General features: G+C 45.6%; 1 protein-coding gene across 1 annotated transcript; it reads right to left on the bottom strand.

Annotated features, from left to right (window-relative positions):
- Positions 1 to 4,002: 4,002 nt before the first annotated feature.
- On the bottom strand, positions 4,003 to 13,659 carry LOC311488613 (butyrophilin subfamily 1 member A1-like). The gene is made up of 2 exons (XM_084545416.1): positions 13,246 to 13,659; positions 4,003 to 4,665 (listed from the first exon to the last, which is right to left on the bottom strand). The coding sequence occupies exons 1-2, from the start codon at positions 13,568 to 13,570 to the stop codon at positions 4,316 to 4,318; spliced, it is 675 nt and encodes a 224-aa protein (XP_084401542.1). The 5' UTR covers positions 13,571 to 13,659; the 3' UTR covers positions 4,003 to 4,315.
- Between the last annotated feature and the right edge of the window lie 13,221 nt (positions 13,660 to 26,880).

Below are 26,880 nucleotides of genomic sequence, written 5' to 3'. Positions count from 1 at the left end.
CACTGTGTTGGAGGATGATGACAGCACAGCTCCTCAAAGTGTTGTGAGTGTTGCTGTCGTTGTGGAAGAAGAGATTGTCCTTCAAGATCTCCCTGACCTGCCAACTGCTTTTGCTTACCTCTTTGGGTTGATCTATGCTTTAAACCTTAAGCACCCAAAAGACCTCAGCTACACTTTCGAAACTGTTCAGAATGTTTTCATGGAACTTGGTACGGACCTCACTTCAAGGGTCAGATCCCTCAAAAACAAACTCCTTCTGGTTCTGTGAAGTCTGGTATACATGACTCGAATTTTTATTTTTTTTTTTAGTATACAATGTGGCACAAGTTGACTGCGAGGACCGGGACAATTGGGTCTCAGTTTTCATTTACTTGGCCCTACTGGAAGGGATGTGATGCTGGTTTAAATAAATCTTTTGAATGCATATGTTGCATCTGTAATTTTTTATACATTTGATAAAAAAAGTTATGTGTTCTAAATTGTAAAGTTGGGTTACACTATAAACTATTGCAGTGTGCAATTTTAAATTACTCTTAAATTATTCTGCTATACTAAACCAAATTAAAGTGGATTCTGTATAAGAATTACATTTTTACCGTGTAAAATGTACAGGAGAGTTAGCAGAATTAAGTATTAAAAGTTTTTACAATGTAAAATTAAAAGTTGGTACAACTAATGGGAGAATTAGCAGAAGTAAGGATTAGAAGTTTTTACAACGTAAAATTAAAAGTTAGTACAACTTCTAGTTGAGTTGACAAATCAGAATTCAGAGTTGAGCAACTCAAAAGCAAAACTTACAATATTTAGTTTAACTGCCCAACTTAAAATTTTATCGAAGTTTGTTGCCTTGAAAGTTTGAGTTCCCCCAGCTTTTCTTTTTTTGCAGTGATTCAGACTGCAGTTTTTACGGAAATACCTCATTGGCCCCAAAAAAAAAAAAAAGAAGAACTTCAAAAAAGTGAATTGGAGACACTACTCACTGGAGTGGAGGCAAAAATGTCCTGGAACACTGTCCTCCAGCATAAACAATGGCAAAAATGTCCATTTACTGTAGTACAAGAAATAAGGTGGAGGACAGAACTGGACAGGAAGCACAGTGAGTAACATGACTGATTTTATCCATAGGTGGTGCTATGAAGACGTGATATGCTCTGTGTCTGTAGATGTTCTGACCTTTAATATTGTGTTTAAGTAGGTTCTGTTGATGAAATGATGAACGTTTTTATTTATTGTTCCAATATGTTTTTTAAAAATCAAAAAAAAAAAAAAAATCAAAAATCTCTTTCTCTCTCTGGTGGAACTCATTCTAGTACTTTTAGTGCTAGTACCCTCTAGTCCCTCTAGTACTTTTAACAACAGACGTGCCGCTCTGCAGGTGAATGGAATTAGACTAACCAGCAGCACACGTTGCACCGTTGGGCTGGGTGCAAGGCTGCGGAGGACAGCAGAAACAGAGCTAAAGAAGCACTTCATAAATAAATCAGCGCATGGGATGAGGACTCAAATCAAAAGGGCTACCGGTGAGATCACGTCTCTTCACTGGACTCTAAAATGTGATCTCTGGCTGTGTTGTGGTCTATGTATTGAGGTAAATTAATTGTACTGTCTGTTGATGAGAGAGATTGACATTGTTTGTTTATATGGTAAATTGGTAGCAAAAGGGTAGCAGCTGTTGCAATTGGCACTGTTGCAAACATTTATTTAGATATTAAACTGTTAAGATGTACAATTTGTGCTTATTTCGTTTCTTTGGGTTACCTACCTTATTTACCATAACATATCAAATTGTGGCCCAATTAGGTTGCTTAAAACCATCTTTAAGAATAGCGAACTTTTGCTTCATCAAATGCAAAGTAAAAATACTTAATTTATGTATTAAAAATAAGGGTATTTCTGTTCAAAAACGGTTGTTAAAATCTAGAGTAAAATCAGTTTAAAATGCTTGATTTGGAAGTTAGTTAGTTACAAAATGAGTATTTAGTTAAAACTGTGATAGAAATACATGCCGAGTCTAAAATCTTTATAAAATAATTTAGGTTAAAAGGTTAATTTAAAAGTAAATGGTTAGGTTTCTGTTTATTCAATTCCTAATTTACACAGTACTTACCTGGGGTTGACTTAGTGAGATAATGGTTGATGTGTGTTTAAAATATACTTACCTTTAAACAAATTACATGCACTTACCTGAAAATGCATTTAAATGTACTTATCTTGGTTGATGGAAAATGCAGAATTTTATTTACATTTGTTTTATTCTTGTGTTTAAAGGTTTTTCACCTTCCTTAGTTTATTGGTCAAATAAACCGAAGATTGAGAAAAATCCTGAGTCTGGTCAAGTCTTTCCTTTTTCAAGTTTGGGAAGCCATGACGCTTTGAACAGACTTGACAGGAACAAAGTACACCAATTTAAAAAAAATTCTCCACAACAGTGAGAATGGTAGTGTTGCCTTCTGATAGAGGGAACCCGGTGACAAAGTCCAGAGAAATGTGAGACCAAGGGTGGTGTGGAACTGGAAGAGTGTGCAGCAGTCCAGCTGGGGGACAGCGAGATGTTTTATTTTGGGTGCAAACCGAAAGGGTGCAAACCAAAATGGAAGGCCACCAAAACTGTTGTCTGATTAAGAACAGAGTCCAATTCACTCCAGGGTGACAGGACATCTTGCAGGTGTGTGCCCAATGAATCACCTGAGAACAGAGAGAGGATGGAACAAACAACTGGTTCTGGGGACAACCATCAGGGTCTTGAATATCACCAGTAGCTTGTTTGACCCTATCCTCAATTTCCCAGGTTACTGCCCCCACCATATAGGACGGGGAAAGGATATGTGAAGGATACTCTGGTGCAGAGTCAAGGGAAAAACAGATGGGAAATGGCATCAACAAACTCAGCCCACAGGGGTGTTGTTTGTGGTCTACCTTTGTTTGTTGGCATCCACTTCCACAACTAACTGTGTACTGGCATCAGGAAGGGTTAGTACATGAGCTGTGGTGAAGCATTCCTTCAGTTTCTGGAAGGCCTGATCAGCCTCTGGAGACCACAAAAACTTGGCATGTGCAGAGGTTAAGGCATGTGATGGCGAAGCCACCGAGCTAAAGTTCCTAATAAAGCAGCCATATAAATTTGCAAAGCCCAGGAAGCGTTGTAATTGTTTGCAGGTGTGAAGTGTGGGCCAGTGCTTGACAGCACTGACCTTAGCTGGGTCCATCAGAAGTCTCTCCTCAGTAACAAATCCCAAGAACACAGAAGGAACATGAAATTCACTCAAGAGTTTCACTTCATTCGAGAGCTGATGGTCAAGCACTGGACATGATGGACTTGAGTCTCTTCGTCGGGGGAAAAGATGAAGATGTCATCCAAGTAGACAAACACAAAGATGTTCAACATATCTCGGAGGACATCATTCACCAGGGCCTGGAAGACAGCTGGGGCATTTGTGAGTCCAAAAGACATTCCACTCATCCCTCTCCCTGAATTGTAGGCATTCTGTAGATCTAGCTTGGAAAACAATCTTAGCTCCTTGTAGCTGTTCAAAGGCAGAAGAGATAAGAGGAAGTGGGTACCTGTTCATGATGGCGATGTCGTTCAGGCCATGGTAGTCGATGCAAGGGCAAAGAGACTTATCTTTTCTGCCCACAAAGAAAAATCCAGCTCCAGCAGGGTAGGATGAAGGAGAGCCAATCAGCCAAGGATGATTCCACATATTCCTTCATGGCTTGCATTTCAGGTGCAGATAAAGAATAAAGTCAACCCAAGACGCTACAAAACGCTAACCCATCTCTCTCCCTGATGTAGGCCTGCTAGGGCCCTGGCTGCCTCACGTCCAGGAGAAGTCTCAGAGAAAAGTTAAAAAGAGTCGCAGATAGGAGAACTCTGGCTCCACTCAGCTGTAGCCCAGGCTTCAGCTCTTCCAGAAAGAAGGGAGATGATGCCACCTTGGCTCGGTAGGGTAGGAGGTGGCCTGGAACTCAAAATGGAGTCCACACTGTCTCAGGAATGCTCAGCAGTCACCTGAATCTCCAGAAAATCGCTCAGGCTGGGAGAGGTGAGGAGACAAGGTAAAAACAGAGACTAGAGAAGTCTCAGGGACAGAAACTAGGGCTGTAGCTTGAGCGGAAATCAAAGTTTCTTGGGTCGGAGTTTGAACAGAAGACAAGTACTTGGTTTGCATTCTCTGAATTTGGTCAGACAATGTTCTCAGTGAACAGATTAGTTCTGTTCCAGGATACTTCCAGGCCAAAAGGCTTAGAGATGGTAACCCTACAAATGTCAACTGTGTGTGATCATACAGTATACTGCTGTATACAGTGTTAGTATTTATTGCTGACCTTTGACCTGCAGCTGCACGGCTGCCAGTCTGCGTTCGTTTCCAAATGCACTGATGGAGCAGATGTAGGTTGCGCTGTCAGAGAGGCGAGGTTTCCTTAGACTCAGGCTGAAGTCTCCAGTTGTCAAGGCGTCAGTCTTCATGGATGTTCGGTCGCTATAACGCTGGTTTTGGTTTTTCAGTTGATCACCTGTCTTCCGACGCTGATGGACGGTTGAAGGACTGAGTTCGTAGCGGATCCACTCCACCGTGGGGTCCATAGGAACAGAAGAGTCTTGACAGGGCAACAGAACTGACTCCGCCCCGTCCACCACCTCCACAGCCAGGGTAGGCTGGGAAACTGAGAGAACACAAGAGACAGAAACATCAGTCAGCTGGTTTAATAATAACTGTTACATGCAGGAACTGAAGCAGCCTAACATGTTTAATACATGGTCCAGAGTTCCTGGTGGAGTTTGTTAAAGGTACAGTATGTAAGAAATGTATTTCAATTCATCATAAAATGGCCCTGATATGTCACTAGACATGAAGAAATCATGTTCATTTCAAATACTTATATCACTGACAACAGTGGTCCGGCCAGGATATTGTCATTTAAAAGTGAGAGTTGCAGCCCTCAACTGATGTTATTGTTGTCATGTTGTGTTTTGGTCTGAGGCGCCACCCTCCACCTATCTACTAATCACCAAGTCAGTAGAGTTTCGTCATCCGGGTTGCCAGCTCTGCTCTAGTTACCACAGCTGCAGCTACGAACGTGTCGGATAAAACATGTATAACGTTACTAAACCCAAGACCTCGTTATGAATGCGAACTACGTCGTGACAAAGTCCGAAATAAAACAAGGATTTGTATAGGAGATGCCTTTGAAAGATGGAGACGGCTGAAAACGGAGAAGAATTTGAAGACAGACGCCAACGTTGCTAATTTTCTCCTGGACAGGTAAGATTCATCTGGCTAACTTACTTGTACATAATGTAAATGGACATTTAAAATATTCACGACAGTCGAACAAAGTTATGCATGTTCGTGCAAAGTAACGTTACGTTAGCGCATACAGAGGAGGTGGGTCATCGAATTGAAAAGGTAAGGAATTGTTTGGGAAATAAAAACGCAGAGTCGTCATTGCTAACATTAGCGATGCATTATGAGCCCGTTTCCAGTGTTGGGAATGTTACTTTAAAAAAGTAATTAGTTATAGTTACTCACTACTTGTTCCAAAAAGTAACTGAGTTAGTAACTGAATTACTCTACAATAAAAGTAACTCGTTACCAGGGAAAGTAACTATTTGCGTTACTGTTAAAAAAAAAGTTGTTATATGTCAAATAATTTGGATTTTTTTGAGCAGTTTTCACAAGTCAGTTGAAATTGGTAGAACAGACAGGTGTATGTACATAACTTTCGATATTTATATATATATATATATATATATATATATATATATATATATATATATATATATATATATATATAATATTTATATTTCGACAGGGTTTAGACGGCGAGCTATCATCTGTGGTGGAGGTATCGGTGTTTTTGGCCACTAGCTTTGTAGATGCGTGTCGTTGTGTGATGCTTCATTAAATTAGAGTTGCTTACATGCACGTCCCTCCCTTTGACCACAATGATTTTTTTTATTTATTGAAGTAGTGCTTAAATATCTCCACCTTGAAAATGCCAACTTTTCATCGGATTGCTCCTGACTCGCCATCTCTGCTGCTTCGTCGAATCTCTGTTTAGCTGTTGTGAGTGTGTGGCGCGTGTGCTGGCATGTGTGCAAAAACACTGGCTCTGATTGGCTACCATGAAACATGACTCTGCCTTAGCCAATCATAATCGCTTACCTCGTTATTAACCCACCTCCTCACTAGCGGTGAGCCAGGGGTGCGTTCGGATTACACATATTCAATCAATGCATAGTAACGCACCGCATTTAACGTCCAGTAACGTTAACGGCGTTCTAACGACGGGAAAAGTAATTAGTTAGATTACCCCGTCACTGAAAAAATAACGTCGTTACCTAACGCCGTTCTTTTAAACAGCGTTATTCCAAACACTGCCCGTTTCACAGGGCGGCTGTGGCTCAGTAGGTAGAGCGGGTTGTCCACGAACCAGAGGGTTAGCGGTTCGATCTCCGGAATGTGCCATTTACCATTCTCTGTCATTATGCTGAAACGCCGAGGAAAACAACATTAGCACGTCGATTATGGCAATGTGAAACGTAATTGCTGGATCCTGCAGCGTAGCTGGCAACCTCGAGTCAGGGGGGGATACACCGTTCTACAGTATTTTGAAAGTGATTGCAGTACCAGTTTTGGCCAGTTTTGGCCAGAATCTTACATACTGTACCTTTAAATATCTGTAGACTGTTCTTCAGCTCAGGGGCAACATGATATTCAATTCAATTCAATTCAATTCAATTTTATTTATATAGCGTCAATAACAATACAAATCGTCTCAAGACGCTTTACAAAAACCCGGCCTGAAACCCCCAGAGCAAGCCTGAAGGCAACGGTGGCAAGGAAAAACTCCCTTTTAACAGGAAGAAACCTCGAGCAGAACCCAGCTCATATGGAGGGACCCATCTGCCTAAGGCCAGCCGGGTACAGACAGAAGAAAGAGAGAAGAGAACAGCAAAGAGAGAAGAGAAGAGAACAGCAAGATAAACATACATCTGTCATAGATACACATATCTGACTAAAGTGTACATGTGGAATCTTATGATACAAACTGATGATGTTACATGACAGTTTGAAAATGTAAGAGGAAACATAGGCAGGTTGGAGAATTGTTCATTCAGGTAGGAGTGGATAACTGCAGGATTCCATGAAGACTGGGCAGGCTGATGAGACCACGACAACAGATGTAGTATAGAGCTCCACAGGAAACACACCACTCCAGGCCAGAGATACTCACAAGAAGGGGGGGGGGGGGACACACACAGCAGTAAACATTCTACATAGTAATAGCACAGAATTGTATGACTAGTAGTATATAGGAAATTAGAGGGCAAGAGGATGCGAGAGAGGAGAGAGAAGAAAGAAGGAGGACATGTGTTTGGTGCATCGTCCCCCAGCAGCCTAGGCCTATAGCAGCATAACTAAGGGATGGTTTAGTCCAGCCCTAACTATAAGCCTGATCAAAAAGGAAAGTCTTAAGCCTGACCTTAAAAATAGAGAGAGTGTCTGCCTCCCGAACCCAAACTGGGAGCTGGTTCCACAGGAGAGGAGCCTGATAGCTGAAAGCTCTACCTCCCATTCTACTTTTTGAAATTCTAGGAACCACAAGTAGGCCTGCACTTTCAGACCGAAGTGATCTGCTGGGATGATATGGTACAATAAGGTCTTTAAGATACGATGGAGCTAGGCCTTTAAGGGCCTTGTATGTAAGAAGGAGGATTTTAAATTCTATTCTAGACTTTAAAGGGAGCCAGTGAAGAGAAGCTAAAACTGGAGTAATATGATCTCTCTTGCTAATTCCTGTCAATGCTCTTGCTGCGGCATTTTGAATCAACTGGAGGCTTTTTAAAGAGCTATTTGGACAGCCAGACAGTAATGAATTACAATAATCCAGTCTGGACGACACAAATGCATGAACTAGTTTTTCAGCATCACTCTGAGACAGGATGTTCCTAATTTTGACGATATTACGCAGGTGAAAGAAGGCAGTCCTGGTCACTTGCTTTATGTGACATTTAAAGGACATATCCTCATCAAATATAACACCAAGGTTTTTTACAGTAGTACTGGAGGCCAAGGTAATGCCATCCAAAGACACCATGTGATTAGATAATGAATCTCTGAGATGCTTAGGACCGAAAACAATAACTTCTGCTTTGTCTGAGTTTAAGAGTAGGAAATTACAGGTCATCCAAGCCTTTATGTCTTTAAGGCATGCTTGGAGTTTAACCAACTGATTAGTTTCATCTGGTTTCATAGATAAATATAGCTGGGTGTCGTCTGCATAGCAATGAAAGTTTATGCCATGTTTTCTAATAATCTTGCCTAATGGCAACATGTATAACGTGAAGAGTATTGGTCCTAGCACAGAACCCTGAGGAACTCCATATCTTACTTTTGTATAAGTAGAGGAATCATTATTGACATGAACAAACTGGAATCTGTCAGATAGATAGGATTCAAACCAGTCTAATGCAGTTCCTTTAATCTTGACCTCACTTTCAAGTCTCTGTAGTAAAATATTATGATCAATAGTGTCAAATGCAGCACTAAGATCTAGCAGAACAAGTATAGAGACAAGTCCACTGTCTGAAGCCATGAGGAGATCATTGGTAACTTTAACCAAAGCTGTTTCTGTACTATGATGAACTCTAAAACCTGACTGAAACTCTTCAAACAGACCATTCTTGTTTAAGTGGTCACACAACTGATTAGCAACAACTTTTTCTAGAATTTTGGAAATAAAAGGAAGGTTGGAGATTGGTCTATAGTTGGCTAAAACATCTGGATCTAGAGTGGCTTTCTTGAGTAAGGGCTTAATTACAGCAATCTTAAAAGACTGAGGCACATATCCTGTTAATAAAGATAAATTTATCTGGTTCAATATGGAGGTGTTAATTAATGGAAAAACTTCTTTGAGCAATTTAGTTGGGATTGGATCTAGAAGACAGGTTGATGGTTTAGATGCTGTAATTGTTGAAGAGAGCTCAAGAAGATCTACTGGGGAGAAGGATTCCAGATATTGATAAGGTCTTACAAAAGTTTCTAATGTCGCTGCACTTGCATCTTTAACAGCTGTTGGAAGGATGCCTTGAATATTTTCTCTAATGCCGACAATTTTATTAGTAAAGAAGCTCATGAAGTCATTACTACTGAGGGCTAAAGGAATAGATGGCTCAACAGAGCTGTGGCTCTTTGTCAGCCTGGCTACAGTGCTGAAAAGAAATCTGGGGTTGTTCTTGTTTTCTTCTATTAATGATGAATAATATGCTGTTCTAATACTACTGAGAGCTTTTTTATAAGTTGTTAAACTATCTTTCCAGGCTATGCGAGCTTCTTCAGAATTAGTGGAATGCCAAATTCTTTCTAGCTTTCGGGCTGCCTGTTTTAAACAGCGCAACTGTGAATTATACCATGGAGCTAGCCTCCTCCTATTTATGACCTTCTTTTTCAGAGGAGCAACTAAGTTTAAAGTTGAACTAAGCGATGCTGCAGTGCCATCGACAAAATAATCTATTAGTGCAGGGGTTAAATTGTGGTTGCTGTCGTCCACAACATTGGTACATGGCACTGAGGTAAATAAAGAAGGAATTAATTCTTTATATCTAGTTACAGCATTGTCAGACAAACATCTACTGTAATGAAATGTCTTTTCAGTTCCTGTGTAATCCATTATTGCAAATTCAAAGGTTATGAGGAAATGATCAGACAAAAGAGGGTTATGAGTAAATACTGTTAAACCTTCAGTTTCTATGCCATATGTTAGGACAAGATCTAAGGTGTGATTAAAACTGTGAGTTGATCCGTTTACGTTCTGAGAAAAGCCAATTGAATCTAATAATGATGTAAATGAGGAGCTAAGGCTGTCACTGACAACATCAACATGGATGTTAAAGTCACCTACTATAATGACTTTATCTGTTCTAAGAACTAAATCACATAAAAACTCAGAGAATTCAGCTAAAAACTCAGAATAAGGAGCAGGTGGGCGATACACCACAACAAAAAGAATTGGTTTTTGTATTTTCTGGTCTGGATGGGGAAGACTAAGAGTAAGACTTTCAAATGAATTAAAGCTCTCCTTAGGTCTAGGATTAATAGATAAATCAGAGTGGAAGATTGCTGCCACTCCTCCTCCTCTACCTGTGCTTCTCGGAATATGATAATTACTATGACTGGGTGGCGTAGACTCATTTAAACTAACATATTCATCATCCTGTAGCCATGTTTCAGTCAAACTAAATAGATCAATCTGATGATCAGTTATCAGATCATTCACTAAAAGAGATTTAGATGAGAGAGATCTGACATTTAAAAGACCACATTTAATTTTCCTATTCTTCTGTTCTACCAATGAACTTGTATTGATTTGTATCAGGTTCCTATGAGAAACTCCTCTGTTGTTATTTTTTGGTTTAAATAATCTGGGAGCAGACAGAACATCTATAGAGTTTATAGAGTTTAGGGTGTGAGACAGTCCTAGAGAAGCGGCAGAGAAGTGTGTAAGACTACAACTCCGCCTCCTGGTCTGAACTCTGGGTTGTCATGGTTTCGGGGGGTTAATAAAATCGGCCATATTCCTAGAGATGAGAGCAGCACCCGCTAAAGTTGGGTGGATGCCATCTCGCCTAATCAGACCAGGCTTTCCCCAGAAAGTGTGCCAATTGTCAATGAAGGCCACTTGTTTGCTGGACACCACCTAGATAACCAGCGGTGAAATGACGACGTGCGACTAAACATGTCATCATTGGTCAGGTTGGGCAGGGGACCAGAGAAAACTACGGAGTCCGACATAGTTTTAGCAAACTTACACACCGATTCCACATTAAGTTTTGTGACCTCCGACTGACGTAACCGGGTGTCGTTACTGCCGACGTGAATAACAATTTTACTGTATTTAACCTTAGCCTTAGCCAGCAGTTTGAGGTAAGATTTAGTGTCGCCCGCTCTGGCCCCTGGAATGCATCTAACTATGGTCGCTGGTTTCTCTATCTTCACGTTCCGCAAAATAGAGTCGCCAATCACCAGAGTTGGTTTCTCAGCGGGTGTGTCGCTGAGTGGGGAAAATCGGTTGGAGACGTGAAGGGTTTGGTGGTGATCCACGGGCCTTGTGGGACTATGCTTCCTTCGAACCGTCACCCAGCCGCCCTGGTTTCCCGGCTGCTCGGGAGCTGTCGGGGGACAGCTAACTGGAGCTATGCTAACAGGAGCTACTCTTGGTCGGTCCGCACCGGCTACAGGGCCCTGGCTAGCTGCTGGTTGTTTTTCAATGGTGCGTAGGGTTGCCAACCGTCCCTTGAAAAACGGAATCGTCCCGTATTTAGAAATAAAAGCACCCGTCCCGTATTGAGCTGAAAAGGGACGCACTTTGTCCCGTATTACTGTGAGAGTCAAAAAATAGTCAGTAAAATGCCAATGGAAAATGAATAACAGGACGCTTTATATGAAAATTTACGGTAAACTTGTTCCCAGGCCCTGTCCTTCTCTGTGACCAATGATCTGACAGCATATTCACACACGAGTATGACGATACAGAATACGCTCCTCCCATTGGTTGAGGTACTGTCGCTCGCGGAGAAGATAGCGGAAGACAACAAAGCAGCATGGGTGACAGTGACACAGACGCCGACACTGATTTAAGGGGCAGTACACCAAGTTCAAGCAACAATGCGATTTGTACTCCAAGAAAAAACCAGAAAAGAATGCAGAAATACAGAGAGGATTGGGAAAAAGATAACACCTGGATGGAAAAAGTGCGCGATAACATCTATAAAGCGCACTGCACAGTGTGCCGGCGCACTCTTTCCATAGCCCATGGTGGACTGACTGATCTAAAGCAACATGCTTCCAGTGGTGGGCACATGCGAAGCATAAGGGACAACAAAACTAGGGGAACCCTAGACCAATTTGTTGCATACGGTTATAGCCTTTGAGGCACAAATATGTTTACGATGTTTATAAGTTTTCTACAGACTCTGTTTGCACTTTCGTTATTGCACTAAAAATTAGCACTATTGCTGGATGAATGTTCTGCTTTATATCTATTGTTTTATTATTAATTTCTTTTAAGTTAAGCAGGACAGGTTTCTGTTTAAAAGAGATACTTATTTTATTCAGTGAATTTTGTTATTTTGTATTAAAGGGAATTGCTGGATAATAATTAGTTTTCCATGTGTTCATGTCACTCAAAAATATGCATCTAATTCAATTCAGGTTTGAGTCAAATAGTTAAAAAATGCCCTGATGAAGGCCAATATGGCCGCAACGCGTAGGCTCATGTGCTTTTAATCAGTCCTTGCCATGTTAAATTAAAGGCTTTTTTTGATACTTTTTCAACTTCAGAGTGCCTCTGTATTTTCTTTTTTTGAGTTAAAAAAATTGTTTGACTCACAAAAAAAGGGGCTAAAAAGATTCACCACGCCAGGAAGGGTGAAGGCAATCGGGTCGGCCGGACCTGCCATGAGGTGTCCCTTATTTTTTTTTCAGGAAGTTGGCAACCCTAATGGTGCGGAACCGTGCTTCCAATTCGGAAAGCCTCGCCTCCAGTGCTATGAATAAACTACATTTGTTACACATACCATTACCACTAAAGGAGGCAGAGGAGTAACTAAACATGTGGCACGAGATGCAGGAGAGAGAAGAGGAAGCAGAGGGAGAAGCCATGGTTAATTCGATAACGTTAGCAGACAAAGTTGATTAGAAGAGAGAGTGTGTAGTTCAAAAAGTAGCTATAGAGGACAGGTGGTTGAAGATACGTAAGGATTCCCCGCAATAAACAGAACGTTTTTTGGAATTTGAGCGAAGCTAACACTCTGTAAACAGCAATACCACACGGTGCAGAAACAGGAAATGACGCAATACGCTTACTCACGTGACGCTAGGAGGTTACGCTTAATGTGGCATCAACACGGATATGTGACGAGACTGAACCAGAACTCTTCATCAGCTCACTTAAAGACCACAACTCACCTTCTTATACAGTTCTGATTTGATTATTTCCTCTGACTGAAGCTGGGGGTTCACATTTTTATTCAATGTAAGCCCAGATAGACACACTGAAGACTGATGTGTGTGTGTCCTTGAGAAGTCCTACTTGTTAGATGAGATCAGAAATGTTTTCTGTGACTCCAACAATACAACAGCTCCTGATCACCACTTTGATTTTCTACTGGAAAGACCAGAAACTGTTTGGCCTTGAGTGTTTGTTTCCCTCTGAAACCACATGTTGAGGTTTGTTTCTGACCTTTGACATGTAGATGTACGCCTGTCACTCTCCGTTCTTCTCTTCCATCACTGATGGAGCAGGTGTAGTTGCCGCTGTCAGAGAGGTGGGGTTTTCTCAGAGTGAGGCTGAAGTCTCCAGAGTCTAGAGCATCAGGCGTCATCGATGTCCTCCCCCTGTAAACCCGGTTCTGACCTTTAACTTCACCTGTTTCTCGTTGTTTGTGGACAGATTTGGGACTGAGATCGTTCCTGGACCAAATCACTGTGGGGTTGTCCACAGGTAAAAAACCCAAGTAGTTGCAGGGTAGCAGGACAGACTCCGCCCCCTCATTCACCTGCACCATACCTGCCAGGGCATGCTGGGAAACTGAGAGGACACACAAAGAGAAACAGAAATCAGCTGCATGATGTGGGTTTGACTTCACACATGACTGACTGTAGGTCACATTACCTACAGGGACCAGAGAAATCAGTTTAACTATCAGTCAGTCAATGAAAAACTACATTTCATTCACAGCCTGAAGTCAAAGAACAGATCATTGAATGTGTTTTGACAGTTTTCATAGATTTGGCTGAAAAACTTCCTAATCAAAGCTGAAACAGGTCATTACTGACTTTCTTTAAAGAGACAGACGAGAGAGAAATGATGTCAGACTGAAGTGATAATCAGATCCAGCAAGAAGATATCTTACCGTGAACGAGGATCACAAACACCACCAACGTCTTCATCTTCCTGTCAAACTAAGGGTCACAGCAGCTGATCATCTACTGACTCTCTGACAACACTTCTCTGCAGCCACGTTTGCTTCTACAGTGTCAGCTTTCGTCTGACAGGTGAAGAGAGGGAGCAGCGAGGTGTGTCTCTCTCTACATTCAGCTTCACTCTGATAAAAATGTCTGGATGAAGTCCAGAACGCCACAGATCACTTCTGAGGAAAGAGGAAGACGTTCAGTTTCCTCATACTTTCACACCTGTTCATCCAGTTTGTGTCAGGTTCAGCAGTTTCGCTCTGAAAGTAAACTAAACTAAACCTAAGGATTTATTTTCATTGTCTCATTCTCACAAACAGACACACACACACACAAATTCCTTCACCTTAACTAGTTGTTAATGTGGTAATTTTGGTTATAGTTATTAAGTTAATTATTAATTAGAGCACCAAACTGATAATTTAATAAGTATTATAAGACTGATTTAATGAACTGGCTATCTTTTCCCTTCTCAGATGAGTGGTGCCCCGCGGTGATCTAGTAATTTAGATCCAATTATGTAATAATGAATGATTATTTTTGATAATTATTAATTATTTATAGTCAAACCCCAATATGTAGTGCTCATAGTACACAGGCCCAACACAAACACTCCACCATCATCCCGGTCCCCAAGAAGTCCCCTGTCACAGGATTAAATGACTGCAGACCAGTCGCCCTGACGTTTGTGGTCATGAAATCCTTTGAGTGACTGGTGCTGGCCCATCTGAAGGACATCACTGATCCCCTGCTAGACCCCCTGCAGTTTGTCTATAGGGCAAACAGGTCAGTGGATGATGCACTCAACATGACTCTTCACTACATCCTGCACCACCTAGACTCTGCAGGGACCTACACACGGGTCCTATTTGTGAACTTCAGCTCTGCGTTCAACACCATTGTCCTGGAGCTCCTCCGCCCAGAGGTGGCAAAAGTATTCACATTCTGTACTTAAGTAAAAGTACGGATACTTGTTTAAAAAAATACTCTGGTAAAAGTAAAAGTACTGATTCAACTCCTTTACTCAAGTAAAAGTAAGAAAGTACAGGCTCTGAAATGAACTTAAGTAAAAGGTAAAAATAATTTTGTCATTAATGGAACAATTCATCCATTGATAATTTTGCAAAATGAAAAAGTTCAAGCAGAATAATCTAGACTGAATTGACCAGATGTCCTGCATGAGCATCTGGATCATTTTTAAGAATGATTTAGTATTACTGGGGTGTTGTTCTTAAACCGCTAGCGAGTGTTATCTATAAACTATCAAAACTGTGTGTTCCCATCATTGCTAACGTTGTAAACGAGCTTCCAAAAAATCTTCAAAAAGCTAATGATAGCAACAGAAACCACACCACACATGAATTAGTTTTTTTCATATTAGACCAGTACTTCTCAAATAGTGGGGTCAGGTGGACTTTCAGTATTACTGTCTTTATTGAGAGGTGGACCAGTGGCGAGGTGGTTAGCAACCACAAGATGATTGAATGAATGTCTTTATTGTATTCGTACTTCGTTACATGCCACCTCTGGTACTCTGTCTCTTTTGGCTCTATGTTTGGTCTCCACCAGCTAAACACTCCCACCATCAGCTGATCTCTGACTGCAGCAGGTAGAGAGTTTCTTTTTCTCACTTGTAGAAACGTTTAATTTCTCACCAACTAAATAGAATCCAGTCGTAAACTGAAGTGATGTCTGTTGATTTTATTTTAAATACGATCTTGTTAGAATGAACAGAAGAAGAGTTGGATAGTTATCACATGAAGGAAAGAGCTCAGCTCCACCCACACTCTTCACACTGTTTGAAGGTTATTTTCATCACTGATTATTCTCTGATCTGGAAAAAGTTAAACAAAAACATCTGATGACACACACACAGGTGGGCGGAGCAGCCAGGAAGCTGACTGCTACTTTACTGTGAGTTCAACAGATTCCTCAGTTTCTAGACGCTCAGTCTGAACATGTGATTTATCACTGAGTAAAGGATGTGTGTGGTTTCCTCATTAACCCTGTAATTATAACAGTAACCTCTTCACTCTCTCCTCTGCAGTCTTCTGCCTCCTGCTGGTGACCACGGCTCATTGCACACTTCATGTCTTTTACAGTTTTTCTCGATTGTTTACACACAAAAACTGGTACTTGAGACACAATGACCACAACATGTAACTCGTGCACCAACCCCCTGAACCAATTCTGCTAAACTACAAGCACAATTCCTGTTTTACACTCAAATTGCAATTCTAAAACACACTTTTTTCACAACACTACACACAATTCTCTGCATTTGGCACAATTTTCATGATGAAAATCTCTTGTTTTCACAAGGAACACACTACCATTCAAATTCTAAAGTTAAGTTGTCCTACTATGTACACTGACTCATCACATGGGTAAACACCGGTCACACAGGTTTACAATTAGCAATCACAGCTTTAGCATAAAAAGGGCAACAGGTGAGCTCTGTTTTGGAGCAATGGATGCCAACATTGGAAACAGAGGCAGAGCCAGAGCCAGAGGAGTGAGAGTAAGAGGAGGAGGACAGGGAGGACGAGAACGAGGACAAGGAAGGCCAAGGACTGTAATCTCTGATGAGATCCGAGCCAGTTTGGTTGACCACGTGATCAACCATGGTCTAACAATGAGGGAGGGTGGGCAAAGAGTACAGCCAAATTTGAGCAGGTACACTGTAGCATCCATTATCTGGACCTTCCGAAATGAGAATAGGTAAGAAATCTACTCTCAATAGAAAACTGCAGTACTGCATATCAATACAGTACTCAATGAGTACAGTAGTACAGAAATGCCTGTGGACTGTTCTATAAAAATAAAGTATGTTCCAAGTATTTGGAAAATGCATTCCTACACAGTATTTACAGTATTTTACTATTTGTTTGGCAGAACTGAAAGACTACCAACACAAGGTGGTCAGGAATGTCTTCTATCTCCTGAACAGGAAACTGAAATAATCAACATGGTCCTAGAAAATAACGCCATAACATTACGGCAAATACAAAGAAAAATAATAGAAAACAATGACATATTTCAAAATATTGATAGGGTAAGCTTATCAACACTGGACTGTGTCTTGCGCAGAAATAATCTGAGGATGAAGCAGGTCTACAGGGTGCCATTTGAACGCAATTCAGAGAGAGTCAAAGAATTGCGATATAACTATGTGCAAGTGAGTCCTATACAATCCCACAATTGATGCATACTCACAACACTGTATAAATTACTGTATACATATTTCAGTACTGTAATCACAATGATTGTGTTTTACAATAGTGACCACTCCCATGTCTATTTCTGATATTGTCATGTGTGTTTCAGAGAGTCCTTGAGCTAGAGGTGGCTGCAGTGGAGCACCAGTTCATCTTCATTGATGAGGTTGGATTCAACCTCACAAAAAGACAAAGGAGGGGAAGGAATATGATCGGGCAGCGTGCTATTGTTGAAGTCCCTGGCCAGCGCAGAGGGACTTGGCCCCTACAACACTGCCCATCTGATCACATTCCTGGACACGCTACACAACACACTCATTCCACCAGACCAGACAGATGGCCCAGAGCAGCTCAGGTACGTTGTAATTTGGGACAACGTAAGTTTCCACCGGGCTGCTCTGGTTCGTAACTGGTTCATTGCCCACCCACGTTTTTTAGTTGTTTATCTCCCTCCATATTCGTCGTCGTCGTCTTCCGCTTATCCGGGTCCGGGTCGCGGGGGCAACAGCTTCAGCAGGGAAGCCCAGACAGCCCTCTCCCCAGCCACTTCCGCCAGCTCCTCCGGAGGAACCCCCAGGCGTTCCCAGGCCAGACGAGAGATATAATCCCTCCATCGTGTCCTGGGTCGGCCTCGAGGTCTCCTACCGGTGGGACATGCCCGAAACACCTCTCCCGGGAGGCGTCCGGGAGGCATCCTTACCAGATGCCCTAGCCACCTCAACTGACTCCTCTCGACGTGGAGGAGCAGCGGTTCTACTCTGAGCTCCTCCCGTATGTCCGAGCTCCTAACCCTATCTCTAAGGCTGAGCCCGGCCACCCTACGAAGGAAACTCATTTCGGCCGCTTGTATTCGTGATCTTGTTCTTTCGGTCATTACCCAAAGTTCATGACCATAGGTGAGGATTGGAACGTAGATCGACCGGTAAATTGAGAGCTTCGCCTTTCGGCTTAGCTCTCTCTTCACCACGACCGACCGGTTAAGCATCCGCATCACTGCAGATGCCGCTCCGATCCGCCTGTCGATCTCTCGCTCCCTTTTACCCTCACTCGTGAACAAGACCCCGAGATACTTGAACTCCTCCACTTGAAGCAGGACCTCCTCCCCGACCCGGAGTGGGCAATCCACCCTTTTCCGACTGAGGACCATGGCCTCAGACTTGCAGGTGCTGATCTTCATCCCAGCCGCTTCACACTCGGCTGCGAACCGCCCCAGCAGGAGCTGAAGGTCGCTGTTCGATGAAGCTAAGAGGACCACGTCATCCGCAAAAAGCAGGGACGGGATCCTCCGATCACCGAACACAACACCCTCCCCCACCCGGCTGCGCCTAGAAATTCTGTCCATAAAAGTTATGAACAGAACCGGTGACAAAGGGCAGCCCTGGCGGAGTCCAACCCTCACTGGGAACAGGTCCGACTTACTACCGGCTACACGGACCAAACTCGCACTCCTTTGGTACAGGGACTGAATGGCCCTTAGTAAGGAGCCATCCACCCCATACTCCCGGAGCACCCCCCACAGGATGCTCCTGGGGACACGGTCGTAAGCCTTCTCCAGATCCACAAAACACATGTGGACTGGTTGGGCAAACTCCCATTTCCCCTCCAGCACCCTAGTGAGGGTAAAGAGCTGGTCCATGGTTCCACGTCCGGGACGAAAACCGCATTGTTCCTCCTCGATCTGAGGTTCAACCATCGACCGGACCCTCTTTTCCAGCACCCTGGCATAGACCTTGCCAGGGAGGCTGAGGAGTGTGATCCCCCTATAGTTGGAACACACCCTCTGGTCCCCCTTTTTAAAAATGGGGACCACCACCCCGGTCTGCCACTCCAGAGGTACTGCCCCCGATGTCCACGCAATGTTGCAGAGGCGTGTCAACCAAGACAGCCCTACAACATCCAGAGCCTTGAGATACCCAGGGCGGATCTCATCCGCTCCCGGAGCTCCACCGCCGCGGAGTTGTTTTACTACCTCGGCGACTTCTGCCCCAGAGATTGGATGGTCCAACCCCAGGCCCTCCGGCTCCGTTTCCTCTATGGAATACGTGTTGGTGGGATTGAGGAGCTCCTCAAAGTATTCCTTCCACCGCCCGACTATATCCTCAGTTGATGTCAGCAGCTCACCACCCCCACTGAGAACAGTGTGAGCGTGTTGCCGCCTACCACCCCTGAGGCGCCGGACGGTTTGCCAGAATCTCTTCGGAGCCGATCGATAGTCTTCTTCCATAGCCTCACCGAACTCCTCCCACGCCCGAGTTTTTGCCTCAGTGACTGCCCTCGCCGCAGACCGCCTGGCCATCCGGTACCGGTCAGCTGCTTCAGGAGACCCACAGACAAGCCATGCCCTGTAGGCCTCCTTCTTCAGCCTGACGGCTCCCCTCACCTCCGGTGTCCACCAGCAGGTTCGGGGGTTACCGCCGCGACCAGCACCAGCGACCTTGCAGCCGCAACTTGCAACAGCCGCCTCCACAATGGCGGAGCGGAACATGGCCCATTCGGACTCAATGTCCCCCACCACCCCCGGGACGCGGTTGAAGCTCTGCCGGAGGTGGGAGTTGAAGACCATGTTGACAGGTTCCTCCACCAGGCGTTCCCAGCAGACCCTCACTACTCGTTTGGGCCTACCAGGTCTGCGAGGCGTCTTCCCCTGCCATCTGATCCAACTCACCACCAGGTGGTGATCAGTTGACAGCTCTGCTCCTCTCTTTACCCGAGTGTCCAGAACATACGGTCGCAGGTCAGATGATACGACTACAAAGTCAATCATCGACCTACGACCTAGGCCGTCATGGTGCCAAGAGCACCGATGAACAACCTTATGTTCGAACATGGTGTTAGTTATGGACAAACTGCGACTCGCACAGAAGTCCAATAACTGAACACCACTCGGGTTCAGATCAGGCAGGCCGTTCCTCCCAATCACGCCCCTCCAGGTCACGCTGTCATTGCCCACATGAGCGTTGAAGTCTCCCAGCACGACAATGGAGTCCCCAGTCGGGGCGCCATCCAGCGTCCGTCCTAGGGACTCCAAAAAGGGCGGGTACTCTGAACTGCTGTTTGGCGCATATGCGCAGACAACAGTCAGGACCCGTTCCCCGACCCGAAGGCGCAGGGAAGCAACCCTTTCGTCCACCCGGGAGAACCCCAACGTACAGGCCGATAGTCCAGGGGCAAGCAAAAAGCCCAGGACACTCAAACTCCTCCACCACGATAAGGTGACGGTTCAAGGAGGAGTCCCTCCATATTCCCCATTCCTAAATCCTATTGAGTAATTTTTTTCTGCCTGGAGATGGAAAGTGTATGACCGAAATCCACAAACGCGTATACCCCTTCTCCAAGCTATTGAAGACGCATGTAGAGATATAGCAGTTGATGCTTTTCATGGCTGGATTCGCCAATGCGAGGCGATATTTCCCCCGCTGCTTGGCCAGGGAAAACATTGCTTGTGATGTGGATGAGGTGCTGTGGCCAGACCGAAACAGAAGACAGGATGCAGCTTAGGTTTTTTTTTTTTTTTTTTTTACAGTAACTGTATACAGTAAATTCTTCTGTTTTGTATGTAGACCACTGTACAGTATGTGGAACTTTGTGTTGGTTGGGATGTACACTGTGTACATTGTTTTTGTGGGAAAAATAAAATATATTTATTACCGTGTATTTGTGTGAGTATAAAAACAATACTCTCAAATATTTTACGTTACAACACACTTATGTATATACTGTCTGTAGTAAGTGTAACACTGAACAAAAAAGGCCTCAGTCATTACGATGAATGGAGAAGTGTGTTTTACATTGAGCACATCAGTGTTCAACTGGTTCTTATAAATGTCTATTGATATGATGGTTTGTGTGTGTCATTTGAAAACAAAATACCATTTTGAGAAGAAATAACATTGTTTTGAATGTGAAGTTTAATTTTGCAGGAGAATTGAGAGCTTTTGCCCATTGTGTGTGTGTTTTTGGATTTGTGTGTAGAGTTCTGAGAATATGAGGCATGCTTTCAGAAAATGTGTGTAAACAATCGAGAAAAACTGTAAATGTTGTGTAACCCACATGGTTACTAAACCAACGTATGTTACTTGAGTGTAGTATCTTAGCCCCACCACAAAGTGGCGCACCAGCCCTGTGCGTAGTGCCGTGACCCTTGAACGTGACCTCAGTCTGCGCCGAGCGCCATCTTACTCAGAGCTGAGCTGCATGTAAAAGCTGACGAACTGGGGTGTGTAACGTGACAAAAACCACGTAAATCAATGATTAATCCTCGGGCAGTATCTTGATAAGTCTTCTGTTATTAAGGGAAGTCGTGTGAGAGAGAAAGGAGCTGGTTTCACCGTGTTGAGCCTCTGTGAGAACTCCGCTAAGAAAGATGCTACATGCTACGAGGCTAAGCCCCGAGGTTAGCTGTTGATATTAGCATAATGTGAGAAAATTCATAAAACCAGTCGGAGTCCCCCGATATCTTTTCCTAATGTTTTAAACCCACCGTGGTACCTGTTGTATCATTGTGAACCTTGAAAACCAACTGTAAAAAGATCGCTAACGAGCTAGCGCGAAGCTAATGCTAACCGCGGCTAACGCTGTTAAGCTAATTCAGTTATTACCTGTACTGGGAATGCTAATGGTGTAGCTGGTTAAGCTAAATGGCCACTACTGTAGCATATGAGAGAGAAAGAGATGGCACATGATGCTGTTGTGATATAAAAAGTGTATTTTGGTTAATGTGCATAATGTGTTTACTGCACTGAACAATTTAATACTGTTAACTTACGGTTGAAAGGGTTAAAAAGATAAATGTTGACGTTGTAGGATGCGATAAATGAGGTGGAGAAAGAGTCTCACGTTGACAACGCAACTGCGTGTCGTTTATTCATCCTAACTTTTTCGATATGAAAACCAACATCGCGTTGCCCATAACAACAACAAACCAGCAGCGTGTTCTTAAAGAGACAGCGTCCCTAAAACACGGAACGAGGTGAATTGACCTTTGGCTAAGCCCCGCCCCCCTTAGTTACTGTTGCTACGTCCGACATTCTCTTCTGGGCTCGGGTTTTCTGGTTATCTATAAGGCTCTGGTATCAATATCAAGGAGCAACACTGTTCATGCAAAGCTGGGTACGTCTCTATTCACTTCTATAATCGTTATTACGAAGCAAACGGACTAACGTTACGCACGTATAACGTTGTATTTCTTCAGCGTGTGCTAGCGTATCAACAACTATGCAACTTAAGCTGTAACGGTGATGTTTTGGTTAGCTCCACAGGGTTTTGCGCGCACATCATTGGGCTTATCCATACCCTGGATGCTGTATATATACCGACAGTATAGCCTGCCGAGACCGAAAATATGAGACGCCTGCGTTGAAGTCAATGGAGCGCTGTGGAAAAAGTGTCGGACCCCTGTGGGAGCTCTCTTGGCTTTGATTGGTCAATCTACATTCTAGGGCGGGGCTTATCCAAAGGTCAATTGTGTCCATAGTGTCCACTACATACGTCCCCCCAGAATTCACCAGAACAGAGAAACAACAAAGGTCAACGAGTAGGTGGGCGAATGACCCGCCCACTACGGCTCCTTTGCACCGGAATGTGGGTTGAGGCACCCAGGCGTGGTGGTCCGGTGGCCTTGTGATTGGAGGGAGGGAGGTGGGGTCGGGACGTGGGCCGAGCCGGAAGGCGCCCCCGTAGTGGAGGCTGGGCGAGCCTCAACGGCCTGTCCATATCCAGATGAGCCGGCTTGAGGCGGTCCACAGAAATGTGCTCCGCCTTACCACCCATGTCCACCGCAAAATGCTTTTCCCCCGTCTCCAAAACGCGGAACGGCCCATCGTAGGGAGGCTGCAGCGGTCCCCGGTGTGCGTCCTGACGGATGAAAACGTAGTCCGCTGACTGCAGACGGGAGGGAGTGTAGGATTGCGGGAGGCCGTGGCGCGAAGTGGGTACAGGCGCAAAAAGTCTAGCCGTATCATGGAGCACAGTTCGCTGATGGGCAGCGGACCAGGGAACTGTGGTGTCGGCAATGAAATCCCCTGGAACCCGCAGTGGCTGGCCGTACACCAGCTCCGCTGATGAGGACTGGAGGTCCTCCTTAGGGGCAGTCCTAAGGCCCAGCATTACCCAAGGGAGCCTGTCCACCCAGCCACTGTCCTTGAGGCTGGCCCGAAGGGAGGCCTTCATAGCACGATGAAAGCGCTCACACAGTCCATTAGCCTGGGGGTGATATGCAGTGGTGCGGTGGAGCTTTACACCCAAGTTGTTCGCAACGGCGTTCCAGAGCTCCGAGGTGAACTGTGAGCCCCGGTCAGAAGAAAGGTCAGATGGGGTGCCAAACCGGGCAACCCAGGACCCGACGAACGCCCGAGCCACCTCAGCAGTAGTCGTTGCTGTCAGTGGGACAGCCTCCGGCCATCGAGTGGTCCTATCCACCATGGTGAGGAGGTAAGTGAAACCGAGAGAAGAGGGAAGGGGGCCCACCAGGTCCACGTTGACATGATCGAATCTCCGCTCTGGCACCGGGAAATGTGCCAGGGGTGCTTTGGTGTGGCGATGAATTTTGGAACGCTGACACTCTATACAAGAGTCCGCCCAGTCCCGCACATCTTTCTTGAGCCCACGCCAGACAAACTTAGCTGCCACCAACCTTTGAGATGGCTTCCGACCAGGGTGAGAAAGACCATGCACAGCCTCAAAAACCAGTCGTTTCCATGCCGTGGGAACGATGGGCCGCGGCTGTCCGGTGGAGACGTCGCAAAGCAGCATGGCGCCACCGTCACCAAAGGCAATCTCCCTTAACTGCAGTCCAGTGGCAGCAGTCCTGAGTGACTGTACCTCCGGGTCGGTGGACTGATTGGCTGCCATGTGGGTGTAGTCAAGCCCACGGTGGGCGGCCCCCACGATGGCGCGAGAGAGGCAGTCCGCGACGAGGTTGGCTTTTCCTGCGACGTGCTGTATGTCGGTGGTAAACTCAGAGATGTAAGAGAGATGTCGCTGTTGGCGGGCAGACCATGGCTCAGACACCTTAGCCATGGCAAACGTTAGGGGCTTGTGATCGACGAAAGCTGTGAATTGTCGGCCCTCCAGCAGCGAACGGAAGTGTCGAATGGCAAGGTAAAGTGCAAGCAACTCACGGTCAAAGGTGCTGTATTTACATTCACTGGGGCGTAGCTGGCGGCTAAAGAAAGCCAGCGGTTGCCAGGCACCGTCCACCCACTGCTCGTGCACAGCGCCAACCGCAAAGTCCGAAGCGTCTGTGGTGATGGCAATTGGCGCGTCAGGTGATGGGTGTGCCAGCATCGTCGCTTTGGCCAAAGCAGACTTGGCGTCTGTGAATGCCGCATCTCTCTCCGAGGACCAATCCACTATGTGTTTAGCCGCTTTCCCCTTCAAGGCCCCGTGCAGGGGGCGCATGAGAGCAGCAGCTGTGGGAATGAATCGGTGGTAGAAGTTCACCATTCCCAGGAACTCCTGCAGGGACCTTACTGTGACCGGCCGTGGGAAATCCAAGACAGCCTCAACCTTAGACGGGAGTGGCATGGCCCCGTCCTTGGTGACCCGATGTCCCAGGAAGTCTATGGTGGTCAATCCAAACTGGCACTTAGCTGGATTGATGATCAGGCCATGCAGGCTGAGACGCCCGAAAAGGAGCCGCAGGTGGGATAGGTGTTCGGCTTTGGAGGCACTGGCCACGAGGATGTCGTCCAGGTACACAAACAGGAAAGGCAGGTCACGCAGCGTAGAGTCCATGAGGCGCTGGAATGATTGGGCGGCGTTCTTAAGGCCGAAAGGCATCCTCAGGAACTCGAACAGGCCAAAAGGGGTGATCACCGCCGTTTTCGGGACATCCTCCGGGTGGACAGGAACTTGGTGGTATCCACGGACGAGGTCTATCTTAGAAAAGACAACCTTACCCGCCAGGTGCGCTGAAAAATCCTGGACGTGAGGCACTGGATAGCAATCTGGCGTTGTAGCGTCATTGAGACGGCGATAATCGCCGCAGGGCCGCCACCCACCGGCGGGCTTGGGAACCATGTGGAGGGGTGAAGACCATGGGCTGCTAGAGCGGCGGATGATGCCGAGGCGTTCCATGCCATCGAATTCAGCCCTGGCAATGGCGAGCTTGGCTGGATCCAGTCGCCTCGCGCGGGCGTAGACAGGCGGGCCAGTGGTGGCGATGTGGTGCTCCACTCCGTGCTTGGCGGCAGGTGATGAAAAGGTGGGCTGTGTGAGCACAGGAAACTGCGAGCAGGCGATGAAACTCGTCAGCCGGCGAGCACACGCTGGAGAGTCGAATGGGGTCCACCCCGCTAAGAGTGCAGGTATATGAACAAAAGGTGGTGGCATCAATTAAGCGACGGTTTTTTACATCCACCAGTAGTCCGTAAGCACATAGAAAATCAGCTCCCAGAAGGGGGATGGCCACTTTGGCTGTGATAAAGTCCCAGCTAAACCGCTGGCCGCCGAAACACAGTTCAACATGACGAATGCCATAAGTGCGTATGGGGCTGCCATTAGCAGCTTCCAGGGGGGGGGCCAAGACCGTCGGCCAGGATGTCTAGTCTCGATGCAGGCAGAATGCTCCTCTGCGCGCCGGTGTCACACAAAAAATGGCGCCCGGAGGCGGAGTCCTGGATGAACAGCAGCCTGCCGGTGCGGCCGACGCTCAAGGCCACTACTGAGCGCCGGCCCTGGCGTTTCCCGTCCCCCTGAAGCTGCACGGCGATCGGCACTGCTTTGCTCTGGATCCAAATTTAGCGTGGTAAAAACACAGGCCGCTGTCAGAACGCTGCCAGTGAGAAACCGCCGTCACTGCAGCGAGCGCTGCATCACCAGGGAGTGGGGCAGCGGCGTGCGAAGCGTGTGCCGGTGCAGTCGCGGCGGCGTAGGCAGCATTGAGCGCAGCAGCAGTCATGTCATAGTTTTGACCAGCCAAGAAAAACCTGTCAGCCTCCTTGGCCAGCGCACGGAAGTCAGTGATGGTGGTGTTGGCCAACGCAGCACGGACTTGAGAAGGGAGTTGTCGCAAAAAAAGCTGGACGAAGAGGAAATCAGGTGTGTGTTCTCCAAGCAGACCTAACATCCTGTCCATAAGCTCAGAGGGTTTGCTGTCATCCAAGCCTTGCAGAGAAAATAGCCAGCTAGCTCTCTCAGCATCAGAGAGTTCAAATGTCTTTAACAGGTGAGCCTTGAGTGCTGTATACTTATCCACTGCGGGGGGGGTTTTCAGGAGGCTAACCACTCTTGTCGGTGTTGAGCTGCTGAGGGCTGACACGACGTAGTAGTATTTAGTTGTGTCCGCGGTGATGTCCCGCAGAGCAAACTGCGCCTCGGTCTGAGCAAACCAGGCTGAAGCCGACGACTCCCAGAACTCTGGAAGTTTTAACGTAACAGCATTCGTTGACATAGTTGGTCGTTATGTCACTGGAATGCGTCCAGTAAAATCACGTCGGGGTCACCAATGTAGGATGCGATAAATGAGGTGGAGAAAGAGTCTCACGTTGACAACGCAACTGCGTGTCGTTTATTCATCCTAACTTTTTCGATATGAAAACCAACATCGCGTTGCCCATAACAACAACAAACCAGCAGCGTGTTCTTAAAGAGACAGCGTCCCTAAAACACGGAACGAGGTGAATTGTGTCCATAGTGTCCACTACAATGTTTTGATTAATAGAGCTGTTTAAAAATATAAATAGTGT

This window comes from Chelon labrosus (assembly GCF_963514085.1).
Source record: "Chelon labrosus genome assembly, chromosome: 1".
Lineage (NCBI taxonomy): Eukaryota > Metazoa > Chordata > Actinopteri > Mugiliformes > Mugilidae > Chelon > Chelon labrosus.
This window is presented reverse-complemented; position numbering and strand designations above follow the sequence as displayed.